The sequence below is a fragment of the Leptonychotes weddellii genome, chromosome 12 (assembly GCF_054177405.1).
Source record: "Leptonychotes weddellii isolate Sample4059 chromosome 12, ASM5417740v2, whole genome shotgun sequence".
Classification (NCBI taxonomy): Eukaryota; Metazoa; Chordata; class Mammalia; order Carnivora; family Phocidae; genus Leptonychotes; species Leptonychotes weddellii.
The window spans coordinates 4,107,389-4,135,097 of NC_138380.1; the positions used below are offsets into that span (position 1 = coordinate 4,107,389).

Sequence of the window (27,709 nt, forward strand, 5' to 3'; positions counted from 1 at the left end):
CTCGAGAAAAGCTACAGCTCTTGGTAGAAACTCCCAGGCGTGTCTGTGCAAATCTGAGAATCCCTCTGTACTTCTTAAGGGCTTTATTCCTAAGAGAAAGGCCAAAACTCTCACCCCAGCCCCGCCTCGGACACCCTTACCTCCTCGCTGCCCTCCATACCAGGCTATTAGCGCTGCCTTTAAAACTGCCGTGGAAACCTCCTCCTGGACGCCTGCTCCCCGCGCATCCTTCACTGGCCTCCACGCACTCCCAGGATCTCAGCTGAACACCGCTCGCTTGGGAGCCTCCACCCAGGCCCCCCCAACTCCCGTGCTGGCTCAGGCCCTGTGTGTCCCCAGACCCGGCGCCTCGCCCCCAGGGCCCCGCCATGGTCAGTCACAGTGTGTGACTCTGTAATTAATGTCCATCTCTTCCCTGGGAGAGGACACCCGTGTCCGTCGGCACCGCACCCCTGACTGGCACACCGTAGCTCACAGGCGCTTACAGAAGTGACCTGGGACTCACGGGACCAACGACCAGCCAGGCGCAGCACTGGGGTGAGAAGTCGGAATCTCACACAACCTGTTCTGTGCCCCACACCCCCAGCTCCACTACACTGTCATGAGCCAACGACACAGAGCGCCCCTCGCTGAAGACCTCTATCATCCGGGCACCGCTGCCAAGCACAAACCAGAAGTGGGAAGAAAGACTACTCAAGGCCAAAGTGGGTCTAGTGGGAAACTTGAGAATTTATCTGTAGAAGTGCACATGCGGCCAAGGGTGAATTAAATGGAGCTCTGATCAATTATTACAGCTGATCTGACTCCTTAATATTGAAAATACAGCCAGAGCACATCATTTATATTTTGACATCATAAACCCTTAGGTTTGTGATTATTAATTTTTTAATAATTTAAAGTTATATTCCTTTTTATCAATTACAAAATTCTGAAATTTTTAGCAAGTCCTACTAAATTAATATACATTTATTGCACACACACACATGATTAGAAATCATCCATAGCAGCCCAAGCTAAAAACAAAACGGTGAAACCTGAGAAGTCAACCAGGGAATAAACCGCTGACTTCTGAGACATAATACAGGGTAGAAAGAACTAACATCTCAATATTAGAAACCTCCTTCCATGATACCAATATCAAGCTGTAGTTTCTTTTCCCCTTTTTAAAAAGATTTATTTCCATCTGACCACGTGAAATTGATGTAATTGCCAATTAGAGACCCACACAATTATTTTGCCAATCAATTTATATTTCTACTTAACAAGCCTGACAGCAACTTTTAAAAGAAACATTATGAAATATTCTTCAATTAAGTAAAGAATTATTTAACAGATAAATATTCTTAATGGGGCTCTCCTGTGGTTTTAAATAAGCTGAGCACTTGATTAACCTCACAGGCTTGTTTGGCACAACCGTAATTTTTACAAATGGGATAGAACGGAGGGATCATAAAGAAGGAATTAATCACAGAACAATCGGTGCTTCAGTCACGAGAGCTCTTTATTCATATTAGTTAAGTTGGAGAATGAACTGGCTATTACTACCATAAAGTACACTCAGGTCTTCAAGATCACCGTGCCCACGCTCAGACACATGCTACAGCATCGCACATCCGCCTTCCAGGTACACAGAACGCCTACCGGGGTCACTGTTTAGAGCTAGATTTTATATCCTTAGCAGTCTTAAGGTAATGACAGTTAACGTCCCAGACACTGGAAAACCAGCTCTCTTACAAGGTTCCCCAAACACGTAACACTTCTCGGTATAGAGCACATGCAGCCTGGAGAAACCAGCGAGGGAGTCTCCATGTGAACAGGAATTCGGTTCAGTATTTGCTGGGCGTTGGGAGGTCCTGGGGGTACAAAGATCATTCCCCATTTTTAAGGACCTCAGTCTGGGGAGGGGCATAGGGCATCAGTGGTGCATGGGTAAGGAGAAGCTGGCTCGATGGGGGCTTCATCCAAAGGGGGTGCTGGAGCACTCCAGGGAAACGGAACCCTTCTGGGGGCCGGTCACTCCAGGATGCTGGTACCGTCCTGCCGCCGAGATCACCCAGTGATATAAAGCCCGTCCGTGGAATATGCCTCACCCAAACCGAGGACATCTTCGTGCTGATTGTAGAAGGAGGGCTCACAGCACAGAGCTCGGTGGGAAGACAACGGCTGTGCCCACAGCAAAGGGTGACTTTTACATGAATAAAAGTGATTCAGTTGTATCAGCAATGTAATACTAAGAAAAGGCCAGGTGATGTTTAGATCCTACAATTCTATACAGAGAGCTTTTTAAAATATTTTCTTACTGAAAGTTCTAAAGGCCATTTAGTTCACAAACCTAAAATTCTTTTCTCCCACCGAAACTATTTTTTAATGCAATTGTGATGAGGAGGGCTCTCAGGACACAATAATTGCTTTATAACGTAATAACAATGGCAAAGATTTATTGCATACTTACTGTGGGCCCATTACAGCTCTAAACGCTCAAACAACTCTTTTTATCTTACTTGTGAAATACAACAAAGTCAATGCATGTAACAAAACATACGTTGGCAAAGCATTATGAACAAAAATGAAAATAATTCAACATCAAAATGTCCTATGTGGGTGGCTTCCTAGAACACATTACTTACCAAAGGATTTGGATCAGAGGGGGAATACTTTATAGCTCCTCATGGCCATTTCCAAACTCTTTTTATTCCAGTATCTAAGGGAATTCATTCGAGAGACTCACGCCATTGGGTCTGACCACCCACTCTCCCACCTGACTGCCGTTATTCTCCTACTCTTACTAGGACGGTTATGGCACCCTTCAGAACAGATGGGAGTCATGACTTCTCTGCTTCCTAGCTGTGCTCGTGAGCAGGCACTGAATTTCTTTCAGCCATGGTTTCCTATCTGGAAAATGGGGATCACGGTAATTCCGATTTCCTAGGGCTGTTGTTAAGATTAAATAAGGTCCTGCGTAGCCTGCACTTAGCAAAGTCGCACCGCACACAGCACTCCTGCGACCACGCGTGGGATGCATGGGTGTGCGCGTCTGAAGGCATACAGATCGGCCCGGAACTCGGTGCGATAGTGGCTGGAGAAACCATGAGAAACCGAAACAGTCTAGTGATCCTGAGAACCAAGTGGTCTGAGACTCTCCAGTGGGGAGACCGAGGGTCTGGGGTCACTGACAATTAATCAGAAATAAGCAGGGACTGCCTTCGGCATGGAGAACTTGGATTTCCCCATGCTCAGCGGAGAATTTACATTATTATTCTCATACTTGCTTCTAAACTTAAACAATGAAACTAAATCTTTCTTGATGAAGGCAAATTTTCAGAGAATAAAACCTACGTCATGACTTAAAACAAACACCGTAACAGTTTAAAAAGTAATGTCAGTATTACACGAAGAATGGAGCAACCCTAGATCCCTTAATTTAACAAAGTACCTTTCAAGCCAGCGATCTACGCAGCAAATGTCAGAGCAGTTACTGAAAGCTTAGCAAGGATTCTGAATTCCTAGCAAGGGCTGCTGGAAATCCGTAGAAGCATCCCCCCCACACACCCCACAGCACTTCCCGGACTCCCCGGGGGGACGGAGCGGTCAATGAGGACAGGCAGTCCTCGTCCCTCTGGGAAATCTCCTTCCGCAAGCTTGGTACCAATCACCAAATCCTCCAGTGACAGGAAACAAATTTCAGCCTTCTTCAAAAGAAGTAATGGGCACAGAGGGGAAAACCAAAAGACCAGCACAGCACAGCAGGAAATCTTTATAAAGAGTCTAAGTGCTTTTATTACGAGGGTGCAAGGCAGCATTTCATCCAACACTCACCAACAGCAAACCGGCATCTTCCATAGAACACTTCCAGAAAGTTCAAACAGGAAAATGAAAAGATACATTATCTGTAATGATTCTCATACAACAGTGTTTAGTGTTGAAACTTCATGTCACTCCAAGAAAGTGTAATCATTTTCTAGCAAACGTGGCAAAAAAAGTTTGCTGTTTTATTTTGTTTGCCTACAGACATATCAGAACATGCCTCACAATTAAAACGTTTTTTTACGGCACTCCATGACACCAATATCTATTCGTGCTTAGGATCAGCCAGTTGTACCAAATACCAGAAAATACAAAATGATAGGAAATATAAACATCAATTTGTATTTCAAGTTTATAACATTTTATTTACAAAAATAGGCCGGGAGGAAAAGGGTTTGCAGCCCCATATTCTTTCCTGGGGGGACTATTTTGCGTCATCTTCTCCGTTTTTTCCCTAACAATTTTTAAAGTCACAGGTGAATTCCTCCAGAATTCAATTCGCCAACTAGAAGCTGGGGAGGCGGGGAGGACGGGGACGGGAGGGGGAGGCAGGGGGCGGGGCGGGCCGTCGGACAGCGGGCACACGGATGCGTGCACTGGACGGCCTCATGCACTCGGCGACGCAAGCACGCTTCTCGACATCGACACAAACGCCACTATTTACAGGAGCTGCGGTCTCGTGCGGCCCTGACGTGCCTGCTCACCGGCGCGACGTGCCCGGGTGACCGTGTCGAGGCGGACGCTACGACATGACTCCGAAGACGGGGTTGTGGCGGCAGATGCTGGGGCCATACTCCTCGTAGTCCTTCTTGGTGTGGCACACCTGGAAGAACTCGGGCTGGGGGGCAGCGGTTAGAGGGCATCGAGAGACCTTCCCAGAAGGAGGTCAGAGTCCTACACCGTGATGCAAGCCAGAGACTCTCCTGACCCGGCACCCCACTCCTTAGCCAGACCCCTGCGGGAAGGTCTGCGCCCCTCCGAGGCCTGAGCTACGAACCAGGACTTCATTTCATTTCTTTAAAATGTACTCAGCCCCCACTTAGGACCAGCTACATGCTCACCCTAAATTAGCAATTCACTGGCTACTCACAAATTTGAGGAGAAAAAGGAATAATTACTTGAAAAAGTCACTGGAATTAATGATTAATGCAAGATGTCTGAGGTTGTCTCTGGATTTCACTTATCCATATTACCTGTAACTCCTTTTAGCAAGAATTAGCCGTGCAGCTGAAATTACCTCTAAGACATTTTTTCTATCTCCCGGAACTAAAAGAGCCACACATGATTCGAACACACACTATTTAACCTTCACGGGACAACATTTATTCAAACTCAACAAAGAGCGCGGGAATGAAAATACAGAGCAGTCTAGAAAAGGACTTACAGTTGAAGCAAGCATGGAGCCTCCAAACCACACCGCATAGCGCTGCATATGATGCGTTATCACCTGGACCTCCACAGGCTTCGGCTGGAAAGGAGAGTAACGTAGGTCACTCGCCAGGCGAGACGACAGGTCGCCTGATAACCTGTCTGCAGACAAGAGCACAGCTCTGCTGTGAGTGGCGACCGACGTGGGCCTCCTCCCAGCTGATGGCGCGAGGCCCGTCCCTTGTGCTCAAGTCCCTCTGGGGTGGCATGAGCCACGTGTGACTCTGAAAGGAAGCGTCTGAGCCACTCCCATGGCCAAAGCCACCCAGCGCCGGCCCCTGTCCGGCTGGTGCAGGGATCAAAGCACACCAGTCAAGGAGCATGTATCGTTCACAACGCTAAAGGCATTTTTAACGGTAAAAAATCCAAGCAACTAACGCAACTGATTTTTTTTTTTTTACTAAACCAATTAGATGTTTTAGCATCGTAGAGCTAATTCCAAACACTACGTGTCCCAAATCTACTGTGAAAATGACCCTTTGCCAAGAGTGTGATCTGCTAGGTTAAAGGGTGCATGTTTGCTCCCACTTACCCCACACCAGAGCCCAGTCCTGCTTGGAAGCCCAGGGAACATCACCCGCTCATGAAGAACGATCACCTCAGAGGGACACACACTGAAACTCCCTGCTACTATTGGTTATTGTCGTTTAATGAGAACGTTTCCAAAGGACGTGAAGCCCCTCACGGCACACGGACCGCCTCTCCCTAGATGCTGGTCATCACACAACAGGCCCCGTCTCTCGCAAGGCAGAGAAACCAGCAGGTGCGGGTCGGCGTGGGCGCCGGGCAGCTGCCGCCAGCCCAGTGGCCCTCGGCCTTAGCGACACTTGGAAGGAGTCAGACAGCAAATCTCCGAACGTAATCTCATGGTGCAGCTGAGACAGTGCCTCGAACCTGTTCCGACTTCAGGCCCCCGCCGCTCGCTCATCGGTCAGGGGGAGACCAGCCGTGGGAGGGGGCCAGAGCAGCCAGGCTAGCGCGCCCGTCCCGCCCGCCCCCTACCTTGATCCGGCCTCCGCTGAGCTCCTCACTGAGTCTCAGTCGGGCGTCCACCACTCGTTTCAGATCCCTCTGCAGCCGACGTCCAAAGTCCCTGAACATCGTTGAACCTCCTGAAAGAACGACATTCTAAAAGACACAAAGCAGAGGGGTTTCCTTTGATGAAATCACCCACCCACGCCGTCCTGGTAACCCGCCCCCTGCTCCTGTGAGCAACACCCTGCGACCCACGTGGGAAGATAAAGCTGAAGCAAAGTCACTGCTGTCAAAGAGCGTCCACCGTGTCTTGTTCCTGCACCACAAATTCGGCCTCTCGGTACTTTTCCTCAACAATAACCAAGTGAAAGCAGAAATTCTGCTCCACGTGCTCCTTCAGCAATGAGAGAACTTCACAAGGACCAGGAGGCCCAAACACACTATGAACCAACAAACTGACTTGCTAGAATAATCTAAGGCCAAAGGAACAGTGGATCTTTAGTTATTTTGCCTTAATAATTACGGGGGGGGGGGAAGTCTTCCAATTAATACTTGAACATTTTTAGAAGCGTGAGGCCAGGGAGGGAGGGTGCCTTTGGGGGCCACTGGGAGCTGCCCACTGGCCTCCACCACTCACATTCTGCTCGGTGGCCAACAGAAGCCTGCGTGGGGGGGAGGGGGCTTTACTAAATCTCATCAGATTTTGATGAGAGACAAATGTGTTCTTTCAGGCTACAGGATATTATTTAGGACAATGAAAGCGAAAGTAGGCATGTCCTGACAATTTTTTTACAGAAAACATCACTTGAGGAAACTGTACAGAAGGCTCCTTCCCGGAGCCAGAAAGCCCTACTTCATCAACACCGGACCTACCCCTGCTCTGATACCAGCAGGGACTGCAGGACTCCTCGGGTAAGCTCCGTCCCAACAGTCGATCCCTCCCCACATGAACAGAAGGGCGAAGCACACCTCCCTGTCCCAGTTGGCCCAGATCACAGGTGACATGACATGGCGTTAGAGTACCCCTTTCCTGACCCCTGCCGCTCTTGCGAACAGCCAGCCCAGCACCCACTTAGACTCGGGACGAGACAGGTGAGATCAGAGACGGGACGAGACAGGAGCAGGGGCCAGGAGAGGCCACTGGTGATCCTGTCTCCTACCTGGACCCACGCCAACTCCACCCCTGAGGGTCTGCACAGAGAAATATCACCTTCATGACCTATCAGCAGACTGCCCATCAACCAGAACGCGCCCTCCAGTCACTGGGCTGAAGAGAACTGCCAGAGGCTGAGGCTTTCAGGGGGCCTTAGCTGGGGATGGGCCAGGAGAAGCCATCAGCAAGCGGCCACCAAACTGAACTCACATCTTCTATCACCTTCAAAAGTCTCACGTACAAGCTACTTTTAAGAAATGATCTGCGGGCGCCTGGGTGGCTCAGTGGGTGAAGCGTCTGACTCCTGATTTCAGCTCAGGTCATGATCTCAGGGTCATGAGATCGAGCCCCTCACCGAGCTCCACACTCAGCCGGGGGTCTGATTGAGATTTTCTCTCTCCCTCTCCCTCTGCTCCTCCCTGCTGCCGCTCACTAATGTGCACGCTCTCTCTCTCAAATAAATAAATCTTTAAAAAGAGAGAGAGAGAGGATCTGGGCTTGGCCTTTAAGGCCAGGAATGAGGGGGGATTCTGACTTTAGACATCCACGGCCCTCCCTAGCGGGAGAAGCACTATGGGAGCCCAGAGCCCTGACCTACACCACGGTGCTGCCCTTGTCCCCCCTTCTTCCAACCTTCTACTGAAAGGAAAACACCACCGCACACTGCAGACACCCTAGGCAGGGAAGCCCTCCTCAGAGAGCATCTAGGAATAAACACATCAGATGAAGCACCGCGGAAGGGTCCTGGCCACCAGAATGGTGCACGGCCAGTCCCCACCTGTGCACTTCAATGCACACAAACCTGACTGCTCTTAGCAAAGTGTGGGCTCAGTCCCCAGGAAGCCCAGCCTCTTCCATTTCTTAAGGGGCAATCTTCTCCTGATCCCCCCCACACACAGACACACACAGTCAGGCACCCGTCTGTTCTTGACGAGCTGCAAACCCAGATCTTTCAAGCAACATCCCATCCCAGGATCAGTGTCATGAATAATCACTGTTGCGCTCTGTCTCCTTGGGGAGAACTCTCTCAGAAACAACAGGAGGGGGTCTGGTTCCTGTCAGAGTCAAGGGGGCATCCCCCACAGTCAGAGCAACAGACACACAGAACTGGGGGTCACCCTGGGCACTGACGGTCGTGCATGACACCACCAAGAGGTAAGACCTGCAGGACCAAGTGCCTGATGGACCAGATAAAGTAAAACCCATCTCCTTTCAGAGAGGTGTTGTCACCTGGGGACACAAACTATGTATCTGTTTGCTGTTAAGAATCACAACTTAAGGGGCGCCGGGGTGGCTCAGTCATTAAGCGTCTGCCTTCGGCTCAGGTCATGATCCTGGGGTCCTGGAATCGAGCCCCGCATCGGGCTCCCTGCTCGGCGGGAGGCCTGCTTCTCCCTCTCCCACTCCCCCTGCTTGTGTTCCCTCTCTTACTGTGTCTCTCTCTGTCAAATAAATAAATAAAATCTTTAAAAAAAAAAAAAAAAGAATCACAACTTAAAAGCATTCTTGACATTTTGGTCATCGTATGCTAGACCAAGCCTCAACTGGCAACTGGTCCTGCTTTCTAAATGCTGGTCAGACCGGCTGACTATCTTCTGGAAGGAAAGACCTCAGCTTCTATCACAGAAGAATTCAGCAGGAGCTTGGCGGGGCGGGGGGGTGCCCAAGGACAGCACCTGCCTGAAATCTGACATCTCTAAGTGTGCTTTTACTGACATGCCTTGTTTTCAGTTTTTTGCTATTGTTTTTCACTTACTTTGATTTCTTAAATTCCACCACAGACAACTCCTCTAAAACCTTTCCAGGCTAAGATGACCACAGCCTTGCTCTGTGGCATGAACTCAAAACAACCCCGTGTCGGGCGGGGCCCCGCGGGTTCCTGAGGAAGCCCGGGTCTGTCTGGGAGCCCCCGATGGCCCATCTCAGTGTAGGGAAGAGGGCCACAGTGGCTCCTTGAAAGTCACAGGAAGACTCTGTGAGTTATCCTGCCCTCAGATGACTGTCAAAAGATATGGAACTGCTTTTAACTGAATACCCAATACTATGAACCAAGAATTTTCTGCTGCCCAATCTCCAAACTGGGTGGTGGTTATTTTGAAGGACAATGTGAAGAGCATGCAGCTCATTCACGCTTCTAAGTGATCTCAGTGTTATTACTACATCAAAACAGGCCATCAGAGAGCTACCTGGGTGCTCGGTGTCCTCTTGGTATCCACCCAAAGGACCATTAATCTAGACTCCCTGCCCTCAGCACAGGCCACCAGACAGAGCAGTGAATTTCTCACTAGTAGAGATGGGTGGAGAAGGTAGTAGAGATGGGTGGAGAAGGTACTCTCAGTGAAGGTCTGAGGAAGCAGCTTCTAGGAGCACGTGGGTGGCTCAGTCGGTTAAGCATCTGCCTTCGGCTCAGGTCATGATCCCAGGGTCCTGGGATCAAGCCCCGTGTCGGGCTCCCTGATCTGCGGGAAGCCTGCTTCTCCCTTTCCCACTCCCCCTGTTTATGTTCCCTCTCTCGCTGTGTCTCTCTGTCAAATAAATAAAATCTTTAAAAAAAAAAAAAAAAAAAAAGCAGCAGCAGCTTCTCTCAGGTCTCAGTGTCAGGAAAAGCTGGGCTCTCGGGAAAACTCACTGGTTTTGATCACATGTCTCAGAGGCCCTGTGACTCCTGTCACAGATTAAGCCGTCCCTCTCTCCTCTGGTTCTAGGCCCTTCCTGAATGGCTGGATAGAACCGTGCTGTGCTCCGCTCTGTCCTCGTCTTGCCCTATGTCACTCTGCTACCCCTGTTCTCCCATGCCCAGACTGCTCTTACATGGGATGTATCTTCCCGACTGCCTCAAACTCCACGCACTAAAGGTTGGGCAGGTAGGAAGGGGCAAGTTTCTAGGGGCAGACAAATAGGAAAGTTGAACACATTAGAACTGGCTTCAGACAAAATAGGGCAGAGGGTTAAATGAGACTGGAGTTTATGCAAGAATGCTTAGTCTTCATTTTGAATTCCTTCTTTCCATCCTTCCTTCCCTACACAACAAACCTCGACAGCCTGGAGTCTGCCGTGATCACCACTGAACCTCCTAGGCTCCTCCATGCACACCTGTTGTCACAGGTGCCAACAAAGGACCTCTGGAGCCCCAAAGAGCAGAGACTGTACCTGGGTGCTGCAAGTTCATTCACAGACTGGAAGAAAATGTCCGAATCCCAGGAATCTAGAGATTCCCAAAGGGGCCTGAGAGATCTCAAAAAAGTTAGAAAATGTAAAAAATGAAACTTTAAAACACAACTTTCTATCACTGTGGAGATTTACATTTTAAAAAGTTAGTATCGTGAATCTCCTAAAAGCATTTTAAAGTTGTTCATTTCAGATTTTTCTCTAAAAAGGAACTGTTTGTTTCTTGCATGAGAAAGAAATGGCTCTGTGACTGTTCTTTTTTTTTTTTTTTTTAATTCATTCGAGACACAGAGATAAAGAGGGAGAGAATATGAGCAGGGGGGAGAAGCAGGGAGGGGGAGAAGAAGGCCCCCCCGCCGAGCAGGGAGCCTGATGCAGGGCTCGATCCCAGGACCCCGGGATCATGACCTGAGCCGAAGGCAGACGCTTAACCAACTGAGCCACCCAGGCACCCCTCTGTGACTGAATCTTGATTATCACTTGAGAGGTGCCCAGGAAGGTCAGTGCAAGCCCAAGCTCTGGATGCTCTTGAACTGGCAGTGATTTGGCTCTGGAAGCAGGGTCCCTGCATCGTTGGCGGAACTACCCCCAGGTGCCCACTCATCACCATTAACGAGAGCTACATACATGCATCCACCCAACAGGTCCCTGAAAAAGAGAGGAGTCATCTGGGGAGCAGGCGTCCATCTCAGGAGAATCTACAAGGCAAGGTCACACCCAGTGACAGGTAAAAGACAAACAACCCTCTTTTCCATTGCTTTGCTTGTTATCCAGAATTATTTCGTCCTCATTGTGAAATGCATATGAGCTCAAAATCACAGGCTGGAGCTCCATCCACACTGTTATTATACTCTAAGTCAGCACAGTTAATATGGTCAAAGACCGTGAACTCGGACACTGCGCAACACAAGGAAACCTGAAGAAAATACCAGCATGAATACTGGCAAGATTCAAGATAGCTCTACCCATCAAGAAGATTCTGGAGAGGTCAGAAAGTTTAGAAAACAACATCATAAGCTCAGAAGATACTCAACAAATGATAGGAATGTGGAACAGGACAGATAGCAGAAAGCAGAACTGAAGAGACTAAAGTAGGGGTGGTCTGAATCCAGGTTGTAATAAGATTTACTTACATAGAATATTCTGTGTGCAAATGTATATTTAAACTTCACTGTATGACTAGAGATGAAGAAAAACGAATCCCTGAACTAAGTCAATTAAGACACTCAGAGGGACGGGGCGCCTGGGTGGCTCAGTCGTTAAGCAGCTGCCTTGGGCCCAGGTCATGATCCCAGGGTCCTGGGATCGAGCCCCGCATCGGGCTCCCTGCTCAGCGGGAAGCCTGCTTCTCCCTCTCCCACTCCCCCTGTTTGCGTTCCCTCTCTCGCTGTGTATCTCTCTGTCAAATAAATAAATAAAATCTTAAAAAAAAAAAAAAAAAAAGACACTCAGAGGGACAAGTGGTGAGATAAAACACCAATGGGTCCCCCTTGTGGACAAGATGGCTCTCATTGACTATGGTAAGTGGACAGGATGGCTCTTACTGACCACAGTAAATGGAAAAAATGGCTCTCACCAGGGTAAGTGGAGTAGATAGTTCTCACTGGCCATCATTAAGTGGACAAGGTAGCTTTCACTCTCCATTGCAAGCGGACAAAATGGCTCTCACTGACCAGGGTAAATGGACAAGATGGTTCTCGCTGACCATGGTAAATGGACAGGATGGCTCTCATTGACCAGATCAACTAAGCATCACTTTATGAGAACTTACTGGCTATACTGATTTCACTCTAAATCCTTTCTCATTTCTGCCCTGGAATAGATCATCTGTATCTGGCAGATTATAAGGCTTCTTCTGTTGATTTTGTTGTGGCAGAAAATAGATCAAATACAAAATAGTACTTAGTAAAACACAGCTGGGTTGACATTAAGTCCCTGAAGTGATGCCTGAACTTAACAGTGATCCTGTCTTCTTGACTAAGACATACGCAGGGATCTTGTGCACAGGGCTCTTAGTAACTTTAAATCACTCACATCAATCAAACTAGGTACTTAAAGATATTTTAAGAAATAGAAACTATCAACAGAAAATTTCAATTAGGCCAGTTTACCCAAGAGAACTCAGAGCTGGGTTTCAGAGACAGAGAATTTGCAACATAAGCCATCATCATAAAATACTTTAAACACTGAGTAGATTACATCCAAAATGGCCATTTATTTTTCAATTCCTATTTACATTTCAAACAAGATAAGCACAGTAACCTAGCTTTTTTTAAAAAATCACCGTTAACGGCTATTTTAATACATTTAATCCTACTTTTTTGGAGAAGGCAAATATTAAAATCTGATGTAATGGATTTCTTTTTACTTTTTATTTGAAAAGAAAAAACTTTCCATTTGGAAATAAGTAATTTCAAGGTAGCAAAAGTGGTACACACCCTTTATTCAGATTTACCTGCTGTGAATACTTAACCACATCTGTTCCATCGTTGGCACTCTCTCCACACACACGCGCACACACTCCTTTACTCATTTGAGAGTAAATTATATGCATCACAGTCCTTTATTCCTAAATACTTTAGTGTGTATCTATTAAAAACAGGGACATTCTCTTACGTTACCACAGCACAACTGTCAACTTTGTAAACTTACATGAACACAAAACTTTTATCCAATCTATTATCCCCATTCCAGTTTTGTCACTTGACCTATTAATAGTCTTTATAGCAATTTTATCCCTCCAGTCCAGGAGCCAGTCTAGGGTTACTGCAATTATTTGTCATATCTCTGTAATGGATTTTTTAATTAAGAAATAATTCACCAGAGTATGAACATGAATGTTCATTATGATACTTTAGAAGCATTGCAAGATCTTGAGTTGCCTTCAGAGAAATAATATGTAAAATCCAATTTCTCATTCATGCAATAAAAATGCCACTGCATACATATGTAGCCAACTGATTTTAGACAAAGTTGCCTAGGCACTTCAATAGGGAAGGAACAGTCTTTCTCAAAAAATGACACTAGAATAACTGATATCCATGGAAGGATGTGGACACTCACTACCATCCTTCATATACACAGTGTAACTCAAAATGGATCAGACTTAAATGTAAAGCTAGAACTATAGAATCTCTAGAAGAAAATTTTTTTAATCTTCATGACTTTGATGTTGGCAAAAAATGTCTTTGATGACACATAAAAAAAAGTATTAACCATAAAAGATAAAAATGGATAAACTGGACTTCATAAAGTGAAAAACTTCTGTTCTTCAAAAGATACCATTAAGAGGGGCGCCTGGCTGGCTCAGTAAGTGGAGCATGTGACTCCTGATCTCAGGTCATGAGATCGAGCCCCACGTTGGGGGCAGACATTACTTAAAAATAAACAAACAAACAAAAGATACCACTATCTTTGAAAATGAAAAGACGAGCCACGGACTAGGAAAAAAATATTTGCCACACATATATCTAACAACGGACTTGTATCCAGAATGAAAAACACAACTCTTACAACTCAATAAAACAAATCAATTAAAAAAATAGGCAAAAAGTTTAGACATTTCACAAAAGAAGGTACACAAATGATCAACATGAAAAGACAGTCAACAGCCTCTGTAATCAGGATCATACTAATTAAATCCATTACAGAGCAAGTTCAGGTTAAGACAGGAACAGACGGCACAACCACTCTGGGCAAAGTCTGCTGGTCTTTATAAAGTTAAACTACACTTATCACGTAACAAAGCAATTGCACTCCCAGGTATTTGCCCAAGGGAAATAAAACACATATCCACACAGACTTGTACCCAGATGTTCAGCACAGGTTTTCTGTGGTAACCAAAACCTAGAAACAAGCCAAATTCTGCATCGGTGGGGGGAAAGATCCGTTGTGGGATATCATACAGCAGTGCTAACTGGCACAAAAACGAGTACGCTGCAGCTCCAAAGCACAAACAGAGCACAGGGAACAGAGGGTGCACGTATGACTCCGCGTGCATGCAGCCCCAGAAAGTCAAGTCTGACGTGCAGTGACGGAGAGCAGGTCCGTGCTCTCCAGCAGCCGGGGCCAAGGGACAGGGATGGCCGGGGAGAGGACGGGGACCGTGTATGGGCGATGGTCACGTTCTCTGTCTTAACTGTGGTGCCAATTCTATGGCTATGTAGACTTGTCCAATCTCCTTGAAACTGGGTTTGTTTTATTGTAAGTGGAATTTTTACAAACAGGGCAATCCAACAGAAAGCTATGATGAATGGAGGACTTGCTGAAGAGGCAGGCCCCGCACCGAGCCACGCGCGGGGGAGGCCGGAGGGACCTGCGGTCTCTAGACCTTCCCTGCCTTACCACCCTCTGCCCATGTGAGGAAGGAAGCACAGGCCAAGCGTATCAAACACTGGACTCCCTCCCAGGGGCTGATATGCACAGAGCGCTCCAGGCCTCACCCCAGTTCCAAGCCTCACTGGGAGCTGAGAAATTCTAATGTGGCCCAGTAATCTCAACGGACTTACGGAGGACCAACCCTTGATCTCAACCCACTCGCCCACAAGGAACTGCCCACCCTCTGGACACAGAGCCGTCGTCCTGGACCCCCGCTCCGATGCCTCCCCACCAGCAAGCAGCTTCCTTCACACAGACACGTGACACAGCAGCCCCGGGGGGAGGTCTGTGGTGCCCGGACCGTGTCACGAGTCTAGCTCTCGTGTTTGGCTCCCGCCTGGGCTTCTGAGCACCACAGCTACTGGGGACACGTCCACGTGTGTGCTCCACACCCGTGACCCAATGGGTGGGTCCCGGAGCCTGGCAACAACGTGGAGTCAGTAACCTCTCTGCGTACTCCTAGATGCCCGGCGGGGCCTACCACCCACCCACAGCACCCCTCACGCTGACCCTGCTGCAACTCCTTCCCCGGCCCCGCGGCCCCGCAGAGCCTCAGGGGATGGGGAGCCTGCCATGTGCGATGGAGGGGGATACAGTTTGAAAAGGAAGATATGCCTACTGTTTATACTGCATACAGCAGAAAGCCAGGCTCCAGGAAATCCTCCTGCCTGAAAGGAATACGAGGCCAGAGCAAGAAAAGAACTAGAACACAGCATTCTAAAAGATGAGCAAACACGGACTGCGGGGATGCTGTTTTCCTGGCGAGGCATTCCAACTCTTCCCGTCTGAGCCCCAACCTCTGCTCTACTCCACCAGCGCCAGGAATGATGGGCCAAGGGCAGCTCACGCTCCTCTGCCGGTTTTGAGACCAAAGGTCAAACATTTTCACCTCCCTGGACTTGAACTTCCTCATCACGTAGCCCACGAGGTTTTTAAGGAAACTGAAGTAGGTGAGGTGTGCACAGCGGCCGGCCCGGGGCTGGCATCCAGAGCACGAGCGCGCTCCCAACGCTGGTGGGACCATCACCACCCTCTGCCACACTCAGGACCGAGCAGGGCACGCCCACCCTCACCCCCGCTCTCCGGCTACACTCTCTGCACCCCATCACTCGGCACAGGCGTAGCAACACAGCGGGGCCTCAACAAATGTTTGTGGGAGAGTGGAGGGGCCCAACAGTAAAGGATGTTGTTGGCTTTACTGAACTCTGGAATAAAGGGAGGAAGGGAAGGAAAAGGACTCCAGCAAGTAATTCAGGAACCACGAGTAAGAGTATGGAATCATCTCTACTAAATTCTTGAACCTCGGTCATCTCACGCTTCTCCCTAGGGCACAGGTTCTCAACCAGGGATGAGTTTGCCCCCGGGGGGCATTCAGGATTGTGTGGAGATGTGTGGATAGTCAGGAACGGGGAGGTGGGATGCTCCTGGCACCCAGCGGGTACACGCCGCGCGTGCTGCTGAAGCTCTCACCGTGCACAGGGCAGCCCCCACGGAAGAGGATCATCCGGCCCGAATGTCCACAGCACCAAGGCTAAGAAACTCCGCTCTGATGTTAAGCAATAAAACCAAAGAGACCCGCGCAGCAGCAAGGCGAGGGGCCCCAGGGAAGGGGCGCCCCACTCTGCAGCTAAACCCAGCTGTACAACAATCCCCAAATCAGCAGCTGCTGCAAAGAGAGAGCAGAGGAAACTAGGAAAATCCCTGGGAACTTGAAAAACAGAAAAGTCGATCATCTGGAGCCCACCATGGGTCCTGAAGATCCGTCGACCGGGCCTGGATGCGAGGGCATCTAGAACATCGCCAGCCGCCATTTACGGAATGTGGTAATGCTGCTTACTACGTGCCTGGCGCTGGTGAAAGCACTTCCAAGTACCAACTCACGGATCTTCCCAACAGCGGCACGAAGTGGGGACCATATGCCCCATCTGCCGATGAGGATACTGAGGTCCAGTGAGGTCAAGCAGCTGCCGAGGTCACAGAGCTGAACAAGCTGTGGGGAGGGCTCAGACCCCACCTCACACACGCACCCTGCACTGCAACCACTGGGCACACGGCGTCCCTCCCGTCACAGGGAGTTCCGACCCAGCCATGCGGGACGGACAGCGGGTGGGACAGCTGTCCCCTGCAGAGCTGAAGCCCCCCCATCGCGCACGCACTCTGGCCACCGGCACCACCGCTCACCCCTTTCCACACAACTGCCCTCGGGGCTCCCCACCAAATCTGCCTTCTCAAGTGCCTCAGAGCCATTTCCTTCCATCTGCCCCCACAGAGCAGCTCCACTGAGACCTCTCAATAACCGGGTGACCCCTCTCTGGACATGCTGCGGACCTTGATAACAAGCCGCTTCCAGTGTGCCCTCCCCGCCCCCCGCACACACATGCAGCACAATCTCAGGGCGGGTGCAGCAGTGCTTAGGATAAACAACTCCAAAGGGTGAACGGAGTCCTGCCCTGGGGGCCAACCAAGGCCAAATGACGTCCCTTCTCCTAACAGAGCAAAAAACACACGGTGGCTATAAAAGGGCTACACCCAAAGCAGCAGGAATTAGAGGACGCACTAGTTCAAGTCCCTCGGGCGGAGGAGGATGAACAATTCTTAAATCACCCACCAGGCTGGACATTACAAACAGGAGATCAAAAATTCTATTTTTCCTTAACTAACCAAGGAAAAAATTTCTCAACATCCAACTATAAAAATACACCTTTCCCCTCACCCCAAGCAGAACCTGAGTGGCAAAGTTACACAGAGACAGGAAGTCGGACCTCACCTCACCACCCAGCCTCTGGGCCCCTGCACCTGAGTCAGCGCGCTGCTCCTGCCCACGAAGATGCCAGAAATAAGTTACTCAGGAGCCACAACGAGGCCGGTCCTCAGCCCCTCGGCCACATCATCGGCAGTGTACCATCCGCCCCGCTGAGAGCCGGCCTGTCGCTCCCGACTCGGGTCCGCGGGATTCCTGACGACGGGACAGACGCGAGACGTGCAGGGAGCAGCGGGGCGCGGCAAGGAGACCGCGCACGATCTGCCTGGACACTTGCCGGCGTTCCTGACCGGCCGCCGGTGGCCTGCGTGCGAACGGGGCTGGTTTCCTACCTAGCGTCTCAAGAGCAGCAAAATGGTAACGGAACTGGCTAGTTTTAACCCAAGTGAGTGTTCAGAGGGCTGTCCTAACAGTTCACGTCTGGCTTTCAAGCAGCATCTGTTTCGTTTAGTGCTTGTTTCCCTTTCAGAGCTGGAGGGGGGAGGGGGTGGTGGAGCAGAAGCAGAAACAGAGGAATCCGTGAAATGACCAATAAACATATTCTCTCCATCTCACTGCAAAAAGAGGCAATAAGGCTCACAGCCATGGCTCTGTGCTCAGAAGCACGAGCATTTACCCAGCAGTGTTCTTGCTCCATTCCCACACAGAAGAGTAAGGAAACGTTCTTCGAAGGGAGTCTGTCCACAGGTCACCACAAATAATAAAATTTTAATATTATAAAATCAAATCCTTTACTGACAGAAAAGAAACAGACCCATGAAGGAGATTACCACAGCCCGCGCGCGGGTCTTGAGAGAAAGCTCACAGCAGAAATCTAGCACAGAAAAAGCACCTTAACAGCCCTATTTCTCTAACAGCATTTTCAAAGTTAGAGAAACAGTGTTTCCCACTACTTTCCCTGTCTGTAAAGCACAGGTCACCATGACCTCTTAAAATAAGATTTTGAACTCAATGTTTATTTTGACAGCTGAACAAATACTTACTGAGCCTAGTCTTCAAAACACTTTTTTCACTAAGATTCTAGATTTGGTCTTAATTAAGCCCAATTTCCTTGGGAGCACATACAAAGGCCCTTCTTTGTTTTTGTTTTTAGATCTTATTTATTTCTTTGCAACAGAGAGAGGACATGCGCAGGGAGAGGGAGAAGCAGACTCCCCACTGAGCGTGGAGCCCAACGTAGGGTAGGGCTCGACCCCAGGACCTTGAGATCACGACCCTGAGCCCCCCCGGCGCCCCTACAAAGGCCCTCCTGATCTCACTCCGGGCTACCTGCCCTGCCTCCTCGTGGCCACGCCCACCTGGCCCCTGCAGCACCGTGTCCTCCCTGCCTCCACATGCTGGCATCTGTGCCCGGACAGCAATGCTCACCATCCTTCAGGACTCACGACACCTCCTCCCCTGCCGAGGTATAAGCAGCAAAGGCACCTGTCTCTGAGCTCACAAAGCTCTCCGTGCTCTTGTGCATTCTCCAGCAACATTTACTGAGAGCCTGCCGTGTGCCAGAAACTGCTGGTCAGTGTTGAACCTAACAGGTCAAAATGGGGAAGGGAGCAGAGATACGTGCTGTGCAGGACACACTAAGGCAAGGAAGGGTGAAACAGGGTGTAAGGGGCAGGGCAGAGAGGCTATTTTCAGCAGGCTGGTCAGGAAGCCTCATGAGAAGATGACATTCGAGCAAGGAGTGGAAGGTACCAAGGAAGTGAGTCAGGTGGATACCTGGAAGAATCTCCCACAATGGCAGGGATTTTTTTCCCCTGCTTTGGTCACAGCTGACCCCGGAGGGCCCAGAACAATGAGCAGCACACAGCAGGTTCCCCACAAGCACTGCTCAATGAATAAATGAACTGAAGGACTGTGCATGAGGCCCGTGCAGGAGCCAGGCACACCCCTGCCCAAGGGTCTTCACTGAGAGCCTTCCCTCACCTCAGCCACCCCTTCTCCCGCCCAGCTGACGGTTCTACTTCTGTTCAACAAAAGCCAGTGTTCACTGTGATTCATTCTAAAGGCAGTTTAATTTAGAAAACAGACCAAGTGATTCCCCACCACAGAGAACGAGAGCAGTCAGCTTCCTGGGTCAGAGTCCCAGCAGTCAGGACCGTCTACACAGACGCCTTCCCAATCGGTGCCCGCCAATTCCTCCTGCAGGCCCACCGGGATTTTGGCCGGAAATCCACGAGTGATCAAAGACCTGTTGCCCCAGACGAGCGCTGCAGCCAGGAAGCAGCTGCTGCGCCCCCGCCCACAACCAGCGGCTCAGACGGCATCATAATGACATGCCGCCGTGAGGGTCAGACGATGTCCTGGCAAGACAGAGATCTTGACCTAGGCTACAAAGTATCAAAACCCTAATGTAAGAAAAGAGTTGGATACTGAAACAGACACAGGACAGAGCATTAGATCCCATTAAAAATAATGTTTTTGAAGAACGCTGATTACTTAAGAAAACGTTCACAACATAATGCTAAGTTAATATACAGGATACGAAATATACATGTAGCACGACAGATCTACCTATTCATGTTTCAAAAACATGAAAAAGAAAGGTAATCAAAGTAATGATAAGCAATGATTACAGAGGAGTGACTTCGGTTTTATTAAAGATTTTGGTATTTCTCAAATTTTCTAAATGCATTTTAAGTGGTAAATAATCTTCTTTGCTCATCTATGGAGTCTAAGCTTTCTAGACTCAATTTTATCTTAGGATGCGGTGCCCTGACTTGCTAAATGGCCACGAATCCTCACTGCACAGCACCCCTCTCACTCTGTGTTCGGTCTGTTGATTCAGGTCACTGTGGTGGCTGGATTTCTCAGTGGCCCTGGGCAATTACAGTTAATACCTTACCTGGCTGCACAAATGCTTGTTTCATGATGGCAAATACAAGTCTCAATTATAAGACCCCTCCACAGACAGAAAGGTCCTGTCTTTATGACAGGGAAGACAAGGGCAGCGCTTACCATTATGTGGCACCTCTTGGCCCCTTGGAGCCTAAGTCAGAAAGACTTGAAATAACGTGTCACCAGTAAGTTCATTCCATTAACACCTAATATGGTATTAAAAACGGCAAAAATTCCCACTCCTGTAATGCTAAGCAGATTCTGGGCTAGAGACTCTATTCTTATTTTTAACCAGCTTGACAGACATACACTGCCACCTACCCACCATCCTGTGTAACTTTAACCCGCTTCCTGGGTTCCTGCAGCACACAGTACAGTGCTCAAGGGGAGTCTCCCCCTGCCGCTCACTGCAGGTCAGCTGACAACCCCATCAGAACCTCCTGGGAACCCCCACTGCACTCTTTCTTTTTTTTAAGATTTTATTTATTTATTTGACACAGCGAGAGCAGGAACACAAGCAGGGGGAGTGGGAGAGGGAGAAGCAGGCTTCCCACAGAGCAGGGAGCTGGATGCAGGGCTCCATCCCAGGACCCTGGGACCATGACCTGAGCCGAAGGCAGACGCTTAACGACTGAGCCACCCAGGTGCCACCCCCTGCACTGTATTTTTTTTTTTTAAGATTTTATTTATTTATTTGAGAGAGAGAGAGCACAAGAGGGGGGAGCGGAAGAGGGAAAAGCAAACTCCCCGCTGAGCAGGGAGCCCGATGCGGGACTCAATCCCGGGACTCCAGGATCATGACCTGAGCCGAAGGCAGTCGCTTAACCAACTGAGCCACCCAGGCACCCCCCTTCACTGTATCCTCGAAAGGCTGTCCCTCTTGAGGGACAAGAGCTTCTTGACTCTCGGGCAGATCCCAGAGACCACAATCCCAGCCAAGTTTGAACAAGCCTATCTCTAAAATGTGGGCCGTAGGACACAGCCCCGTGTCCCAGAGAAAATCCAAGTGAACCTCCAGGGCTGGCTGTAAACAGCTGCCTGATTTGGGGGATGAGACAACTAATGACAAATGTCTGCACACCCCCCTCTCCCTCGTGACCCCTCTTTCTCCTGCAACTGCTGTAATCGTGTCCCTGCCCAACTCCTCCCAGGCTGCTCACCTCTTCCCCAAAAACCTGACGGCCACTTCTCCACCCTCATCCTGCGTGACCTCTCAGCATCACCTGACAAGGCTGGTGACAGTCATCTTCCCTTGGCTTCCAGAGTTTTCTTTCTTCTTTCTTCAACTACTCCCTCTTAGCTTCTGTGATGGTTAATTTTATGTGTCAGCCTGGGCTGGCTATCATACCCAGTGATTTAATCAACATTAACCTAGACGTCATTATGAGGGTATCTGGTAGATGCAGTTAATGTACGAGTACCCTCAATAATGTGGATGGGCCTCATTCACACAGGTGAAGGCCTGTCTGAAGAGCAAAAACCTAGATTCCCACAGTAGAAGGAATCCTGCCTTAAGGCTGCGGGGTCAACCCTTGTCTGGGTTTCCAACCTGCCAGTCTGCCCTAAACATTTTGGACTTGCCAGACTGAAGGCAGTCCAATTCTTTAAAATAAATATATAGAGAGCTAGAGCAAGATCAGATAGATAGATAGACAGACAGACAGACAGACAGGTAGAAGATAGATACAGATTGGGGAGGGGGGTGATATCCTATTGATTGTTCTGCAGGAGACCCTGACTGATGGCCTCCTTGGCCTCAACCCTTACACTGATAAGGGAAATCTGTGTCCTGAGATGGCCCACCGAGCCAGCAAGGGAGTCCCAGCCTGTCTCGGGGCTCTTCCAGGTTCTTCTCCCTGCTCTGCTTCCTGCTCGTGCCAATCCGGGTTCCTCTCCCTGCCCCCCTTCACGCACGCTCCAAAAGTGCCAAGTATGCGGAAGTAGAAGTGTATAAATTACCCCCTTTATTTGTGCTCAGGGCTCAGACCTTTGGAGACCACTCTTCTCTGAGCCTGCTGGCGTTAAATAAACCTCCAATCCTCCAAGATATCTGAGTGCCGCTTGGTTCTTCCGTCGGGCAATCCAGTCCAGGTTCCGTAACATTTGGTTCCCTGGTCAGGAAACCCAATCGCGCTGGTCCATTGTTGCCACCGCTTTGGGGGCAACAGCGGGGCGGTGACAGAACGAGATATCATAACGGAGAAGGCGCGCCCTAATTTTTGGCAGTCTCCCGCCCCGGTCGCCTCAGGCCAGCCCTGCTCCGCTGTTCTTGCAGGACTCGAGGAGACTTGGCAGGTGAGGACCTGTCCCAACGTCGGATTCCGGTAAGGCCTGGGGGCCCCAGGACCCAGACAGGCCCACCCCCATTGGGGTGGAAGGGGAGCCTGATCACCTCCCAGAGGCCTCTTAGAGGTCTCACAGGTAGGGATTCCCAGGGAGGGAATGTAATAACTTCCGGAGTGTGAACGTGTGAGGGACTGTGCAGTCCGACCTGGCTTGCTCAAGCAGACTGATTCTGTGACTCCACGGGCGGGCACCCTTAAGGTCCCCAGAAGCCTACGGAGTCTGCATGGGTCCATCTGCGATTCCATGGTCAACGGCATACTGTCTAGGGAGGCATCGGAACAGTTTCCGATCGTAAGTCACAACGCTGAGACCACTACGGCTAAGCCTCACCTAAGCTCCTTCGGAACACGGCCAGACGGGCACCTGATTGGTCTCCTCATCTCAGGAGGCACCCCCCCCATTTTCTGTCTCTGCGCCACTGCACACGGGGACATCACCATGGGGTCAGGGCAAAGTAAACCTACGGTTCTAGAGACCATGATCAAACATTTCAAGAAGGGGTTTTCGGGAGACTATGGAGTCAGGATGAACCCCGGCAAGTTGAGAACCCTATGTGAATGGGAATGGCCCACGTTTAATGTCGGGTGGCCTTCAGAAGGGACACTGGATGTCCCAACGATTCGTCGAGTATGGCGAGTCTTAACAGGAGAACCAGGACACCCCGACCAGTTTCTGTACATTGACTCCTGGCTAAGAATTGCTCAGACCCTTCCTGCCTGGGTGCGATTCGCTTACAATAGGCAGGGATAGGTCAGGGTCTTAATCGCCTCATCCAAGAGACCTAAAGAAAATCAGCAAAAGCCCCAATCTCCACAAATCCTAGCCAGAGATCCCAAGGACGAACTAACCCTGCCCCCACCATACGTAACCCCAAGGCCGTCTACACCCGGCCCTTCAGCTCCAGACACTCCACCGCCATCAGTTTCACCGGCACCCCCAGGCCCAGAGGATCCACCGGCTGCACCCCAGGCCAGACGCAAGCGCCCTCCAAATGCTGGTACGAGAGACACGAGAACCCGAGAGGCACAATGAAGACAGGACGGTCCAACCCAGCTGTTCCATGATGTATTATCAGCCCGTCTCCACCTCCGACCTTCTCAACTGGAAACATAACACCCCATCCTATTCTGAGAAACCACAGGCTATGGCAGACCTCATAGATTACCTCTTCCAGACTCATCAGCCAACCTGGGAGGACTGCCAACAGTTACTCCACACCCTGTTTAACACAGAGGAAAGGAGGAGAATAATGAAAGGTGCACAGCAGTACCTGGAAGAGCACGCACCAGCGGGAGTCATCGACCCTGCTGCCTGGGCTAATACAGCCTCACCCAAAGAGCGCCCAGCATGGGACTTCACCACAACCGAGGGACAGGCCCACCTGTCCAGGTACCAGGAGGCCCTCCTCCGGGGAATCCGGGCGGGAGCTAAGAAACCCACGAACACTTGGGGCACCTGGGTGGCTCAGTTGGTTGAGCGACTGCCTTCAGCTCAGGTCATGATCCTGGAGTCCCGGGATCGAGTCCCGCATCGGGCTCCCTGCTCGGCAGGGAGTCTGCTTCTCCCTCTGACCCTCCCCCCCTCTCATGTGCTCTCTCTCTCTCTCTCTCTCTCTCATTCTCTTTTTCTCAAATAAATAAATAAAATCTTTGAAAAAAAAAGAAACCCATGAACATTACTAAGGTATCCTTGGTCACTCAACAACCAGGGGAATCCCCCAGGGACTACTACAAAAAACTATGTGAAGCCTACAGGATATACACTCCATTTGACCCCAAGGCACAGGAAAGCCAACAGATAGTAAACACCTCCTTCGTGGCTCAGCCCGCCCCAGACATCAGAAAAAAACTTCAGAAACTAGAGGGTTTTGCCGGGATGAATATCACCCAGCTAATAAAGATTGCCAATAAGGTCTACATGAATAGGGAGGTCGCAGCCGAACGGGAAGCTGACAAAAATATGAAAAAGAAAGTCAGCCTCCTCGCCGCCACCCCGAAAGAAAAGGATAACACAAAGGCGGGGAGACCCCGACCACCGAAAGGGGGGAAACCCAGAACCCCCTTGGCAAGGGATCAATGTGCCTACTGTAAGGAGAAAGGATATTGGAAAAACAAATGTCCCAACTGGGGAAAGGTTCAGAAGCCCAGCCGCTACAAGGAAGAACCCCAAGAGGAGGACCTCATAGGCCTTGCGGGAATGGACTCAGACTGAGGGGGACCGGGCTCTTTCTCCTCGGCCCCCATGAACCCACAGTCAGAATGAAGGTGGGGGGCCAACCAGTGACTTTTATGGTTGATACTGGGGCCAAGCACTCTGATGTCACCTCCCCAGTGGCCCCTTTAAGCAGAAGGACTGTGACCATCCTCGGGGCCACCGGGACGCGGGCGATACAACAGCCCTTTTGCCAGGCTCACCAGTGTGAACTCGGGGGCCACAAGGTCCAAAATGAATTCCTTATCTGCCTGATTGCCCCATCCCTCTCCCAGGCCAAGACATACTCTCCAAGCTTAGGGCTCAGATAACCTTTGAGCCCACCGGACACACTAGCCTCCGATTGAACCCAAGGCAAGAGGAGACGGGGTCTCTGGTACTAGCAATTACCACCCCGAGGGAAGAAGAATGGAGGCTAGTGTGCCCAGGCCCAACCGAGCAGCCCACCGGAGTTCAGACTCGCCCTTCCTTCAGTATGGGCTGAAAACAACCCACATGGACTAGCCCGGAATCGGGCCCCTATCATTGTTGAACTGATCCCAGGAGCCCAACCTCAGAGGCAAAGGCAATACCCCCTTCCACAAGAAGCTAAGATCGGCATCCAAGAACATCTGGCCAAACTCAAAGAAGGAGGTATCCTAGTCGAGTGCCAGTCGGCCAGGAATACCCCACTCCTGCCAGTCAAGAAGCCAGGAGGGGGATACCGATCAGTTCAGGATTTGCGGGCCATCAATAAGGTGACCATCTCCCTGCACCCAGTGGTCCCGAATCCATATACCCTCCTCAGCCAAATCCCAGGGTCGGCCAGATGGTTCACTTGCCTAGATTTGAAGGATGCCTTCTTCTGCCTCCGCTTAGCTCCCCAGAGCCAGTCACTGTTTGCCATTGAATGGACTGAACCTGATACAGGGCGCCAGATGCAACTGACTTGGACGCGCCTCCCACAGGGGTTTAAAAACTCACCAACCCTCTTTGGGGAAGCACTGGCCGCGGACCTCGCCAGCTTCCCAAGAGAGACCACACGATGCACCCTCCTCCAGTATGTGGATGACCTCCTCCTCGCCAGTGACACATAAGAAGTCTGCACAAAAGGCACAAAGGCCCTCCTACAGCTCCTGTCAGACTCGGGATACCGAGCCTCATGGAAGAAGGCACAAATGTGCCAACAACAGGTCCGATACCTCGGTTTCCTCCTCGCCCTAGGGAAGAGAGAACTAGGGCTGGGGAGAAAGAAAGTCATCATCTCCCTGCGACAGCCCTAGACAAAAAGGGGTCTATGAGAATTCCTGGGGTCTGCAGGATTCTGCCACATCTGGATCCCTGGGTTCTCGGCAATAGCAAGACCCCTCTATGATCTCTTAGGGGGACCAGATCGAGAACCCCCTGCCTGGACTGAGGAAGCAGAAGCCGCTTTCACAGAGATAAAGACAACCCTGGGGCAGGCTCCAGCCCTGGGCCTACCAGATGTAGAAAAACCCTTCAATCTCTTTGTGCATGAAAAGGAAAAAATAGGGGCACCTGGGTGGCTCAGTCATTAAGCATCTGCCTTCGGCTCAGGTCATGATCCCAGGGTCCTGGGATGGAGCCCCGCATTGGGCTCCCTGCTCAGCAGGAAGCCTGCTTGTGTTCCCTCTCTCACTGTGTCTCTCTCTGTCAGATAAATAAAATCTTAAAAAAAAAAAAAAAGAACGAAAGAAAAGGGAAAAACAGCACTCGGGGTACTCACCCAGGCTGTTGGACCCTGGCAACGGCCAGTTGCTTACCTGTCAAAGAAGCTGGACGCCGTGGCAGCAGGATGGCCACCGTGCCTCGGGGCGCTGGCAGCCACAGTCCTACTCATCAAGGAGGCGGACAAACTTACCCTGGGGCAAGGACTTAACGTCAAGGTCCCTCATACAGTTGTGTCCCTCATGAACGCACAGGGACACCGCTTCCTTCCCAACTCTCGGCTAGCACAATACCAAGGGCTCCTCTGCGAAAACCCACGGGTCACCCTCGAAACAGTAAGGACATTAAATCCAGCAACCTTTCTCCCCACAGAAGAGGGGAAACCAGACAATGACTGCTCTGCATTGACTGATGAAGTCTGCACGAGCCGTCCAGATCTGCGGGATCAAGCCGTAAAGAATCCAGAGCTCACGCTGTTCAGCGATGGCAGCAGTTACCTACAGGAGGGTGCCCGGAAAGCAGGTTATACAGTAACCACAACCACTGAAGTCCTAGAAGCTAAGGCATCACCAGCTGGATGGTCAGCTCAACGGGCTGAATTATATGCCTTAGTCTGAGCCCTCACCCTCGGTGAAGGCAAGCGAGTCAGTATGTATGCTGACTCTCAGTACGTCTTCACTACTGTACATATACATGGAGCCATCTACAAGGAAAGGGGCCTCCTAACTGCACCAGGAAAAACTATCAAGAACAAGGAGATACTGAGACTCCTCGAAGCTGTCTGGCTTCCAAAGGAAGTAGCAATCCTGCACTGTAAGGGAGACCAGAAAGGAGACGACCCCATAGTGTGGGGAAATCGTCTGGCAGATGAGGCAGCCAAGACCGCAGCCAGTGAGGACATGGGCAGAGCCCCTTCCCTCACCATGGCCCTGACACCCCCAGGAGAAGTCCCTCCACCCAGTTACACTAAAAAGGAAAAGGAA

At 50.2% G+C, this 27,709-nt stretch overlaps 1 protein-coding gene across 8 annotated transcripts in view; it reads right to left on the reverse strand.

Annotated features, from left to right (window-relative positions):
• Positions 1-3,751: 3,751 nt before the first annotated feature.
• ACTR3B (actin related protein 3B) overlaps positions 3,752-27,709 on the reverse strand; it is a 72,769-nt gene continuing 48,811 nt past the window's right edge. For 7 of the 8 annotated variants that reach the window (XM_081799796.1, XM_081799794.1, XM_081799789.1 and 4 more), the window contains 3 exons: positions 6,235-6,360; positions 5,189-5,272; positions 3,752-4,642 (listed from right to left, as the gene is read on the reverse strand). In XM_081799796.1, the coding sequence (XP_081655922.1) occupies positions 4,547-4,642; positions 5,189-5,272; positions 6,235-6,360 (306 nt within the window). In that variant the 3' untranslated portion in view covers positions 3,752-4,546. The remainder of the gene's footprint in view (positions 4,643-5,188; positions 5,273-6,234; positions 6,361-27,709) is intronic. The other variant, XM_081799788.1, reaches the window with a different exon arrangement.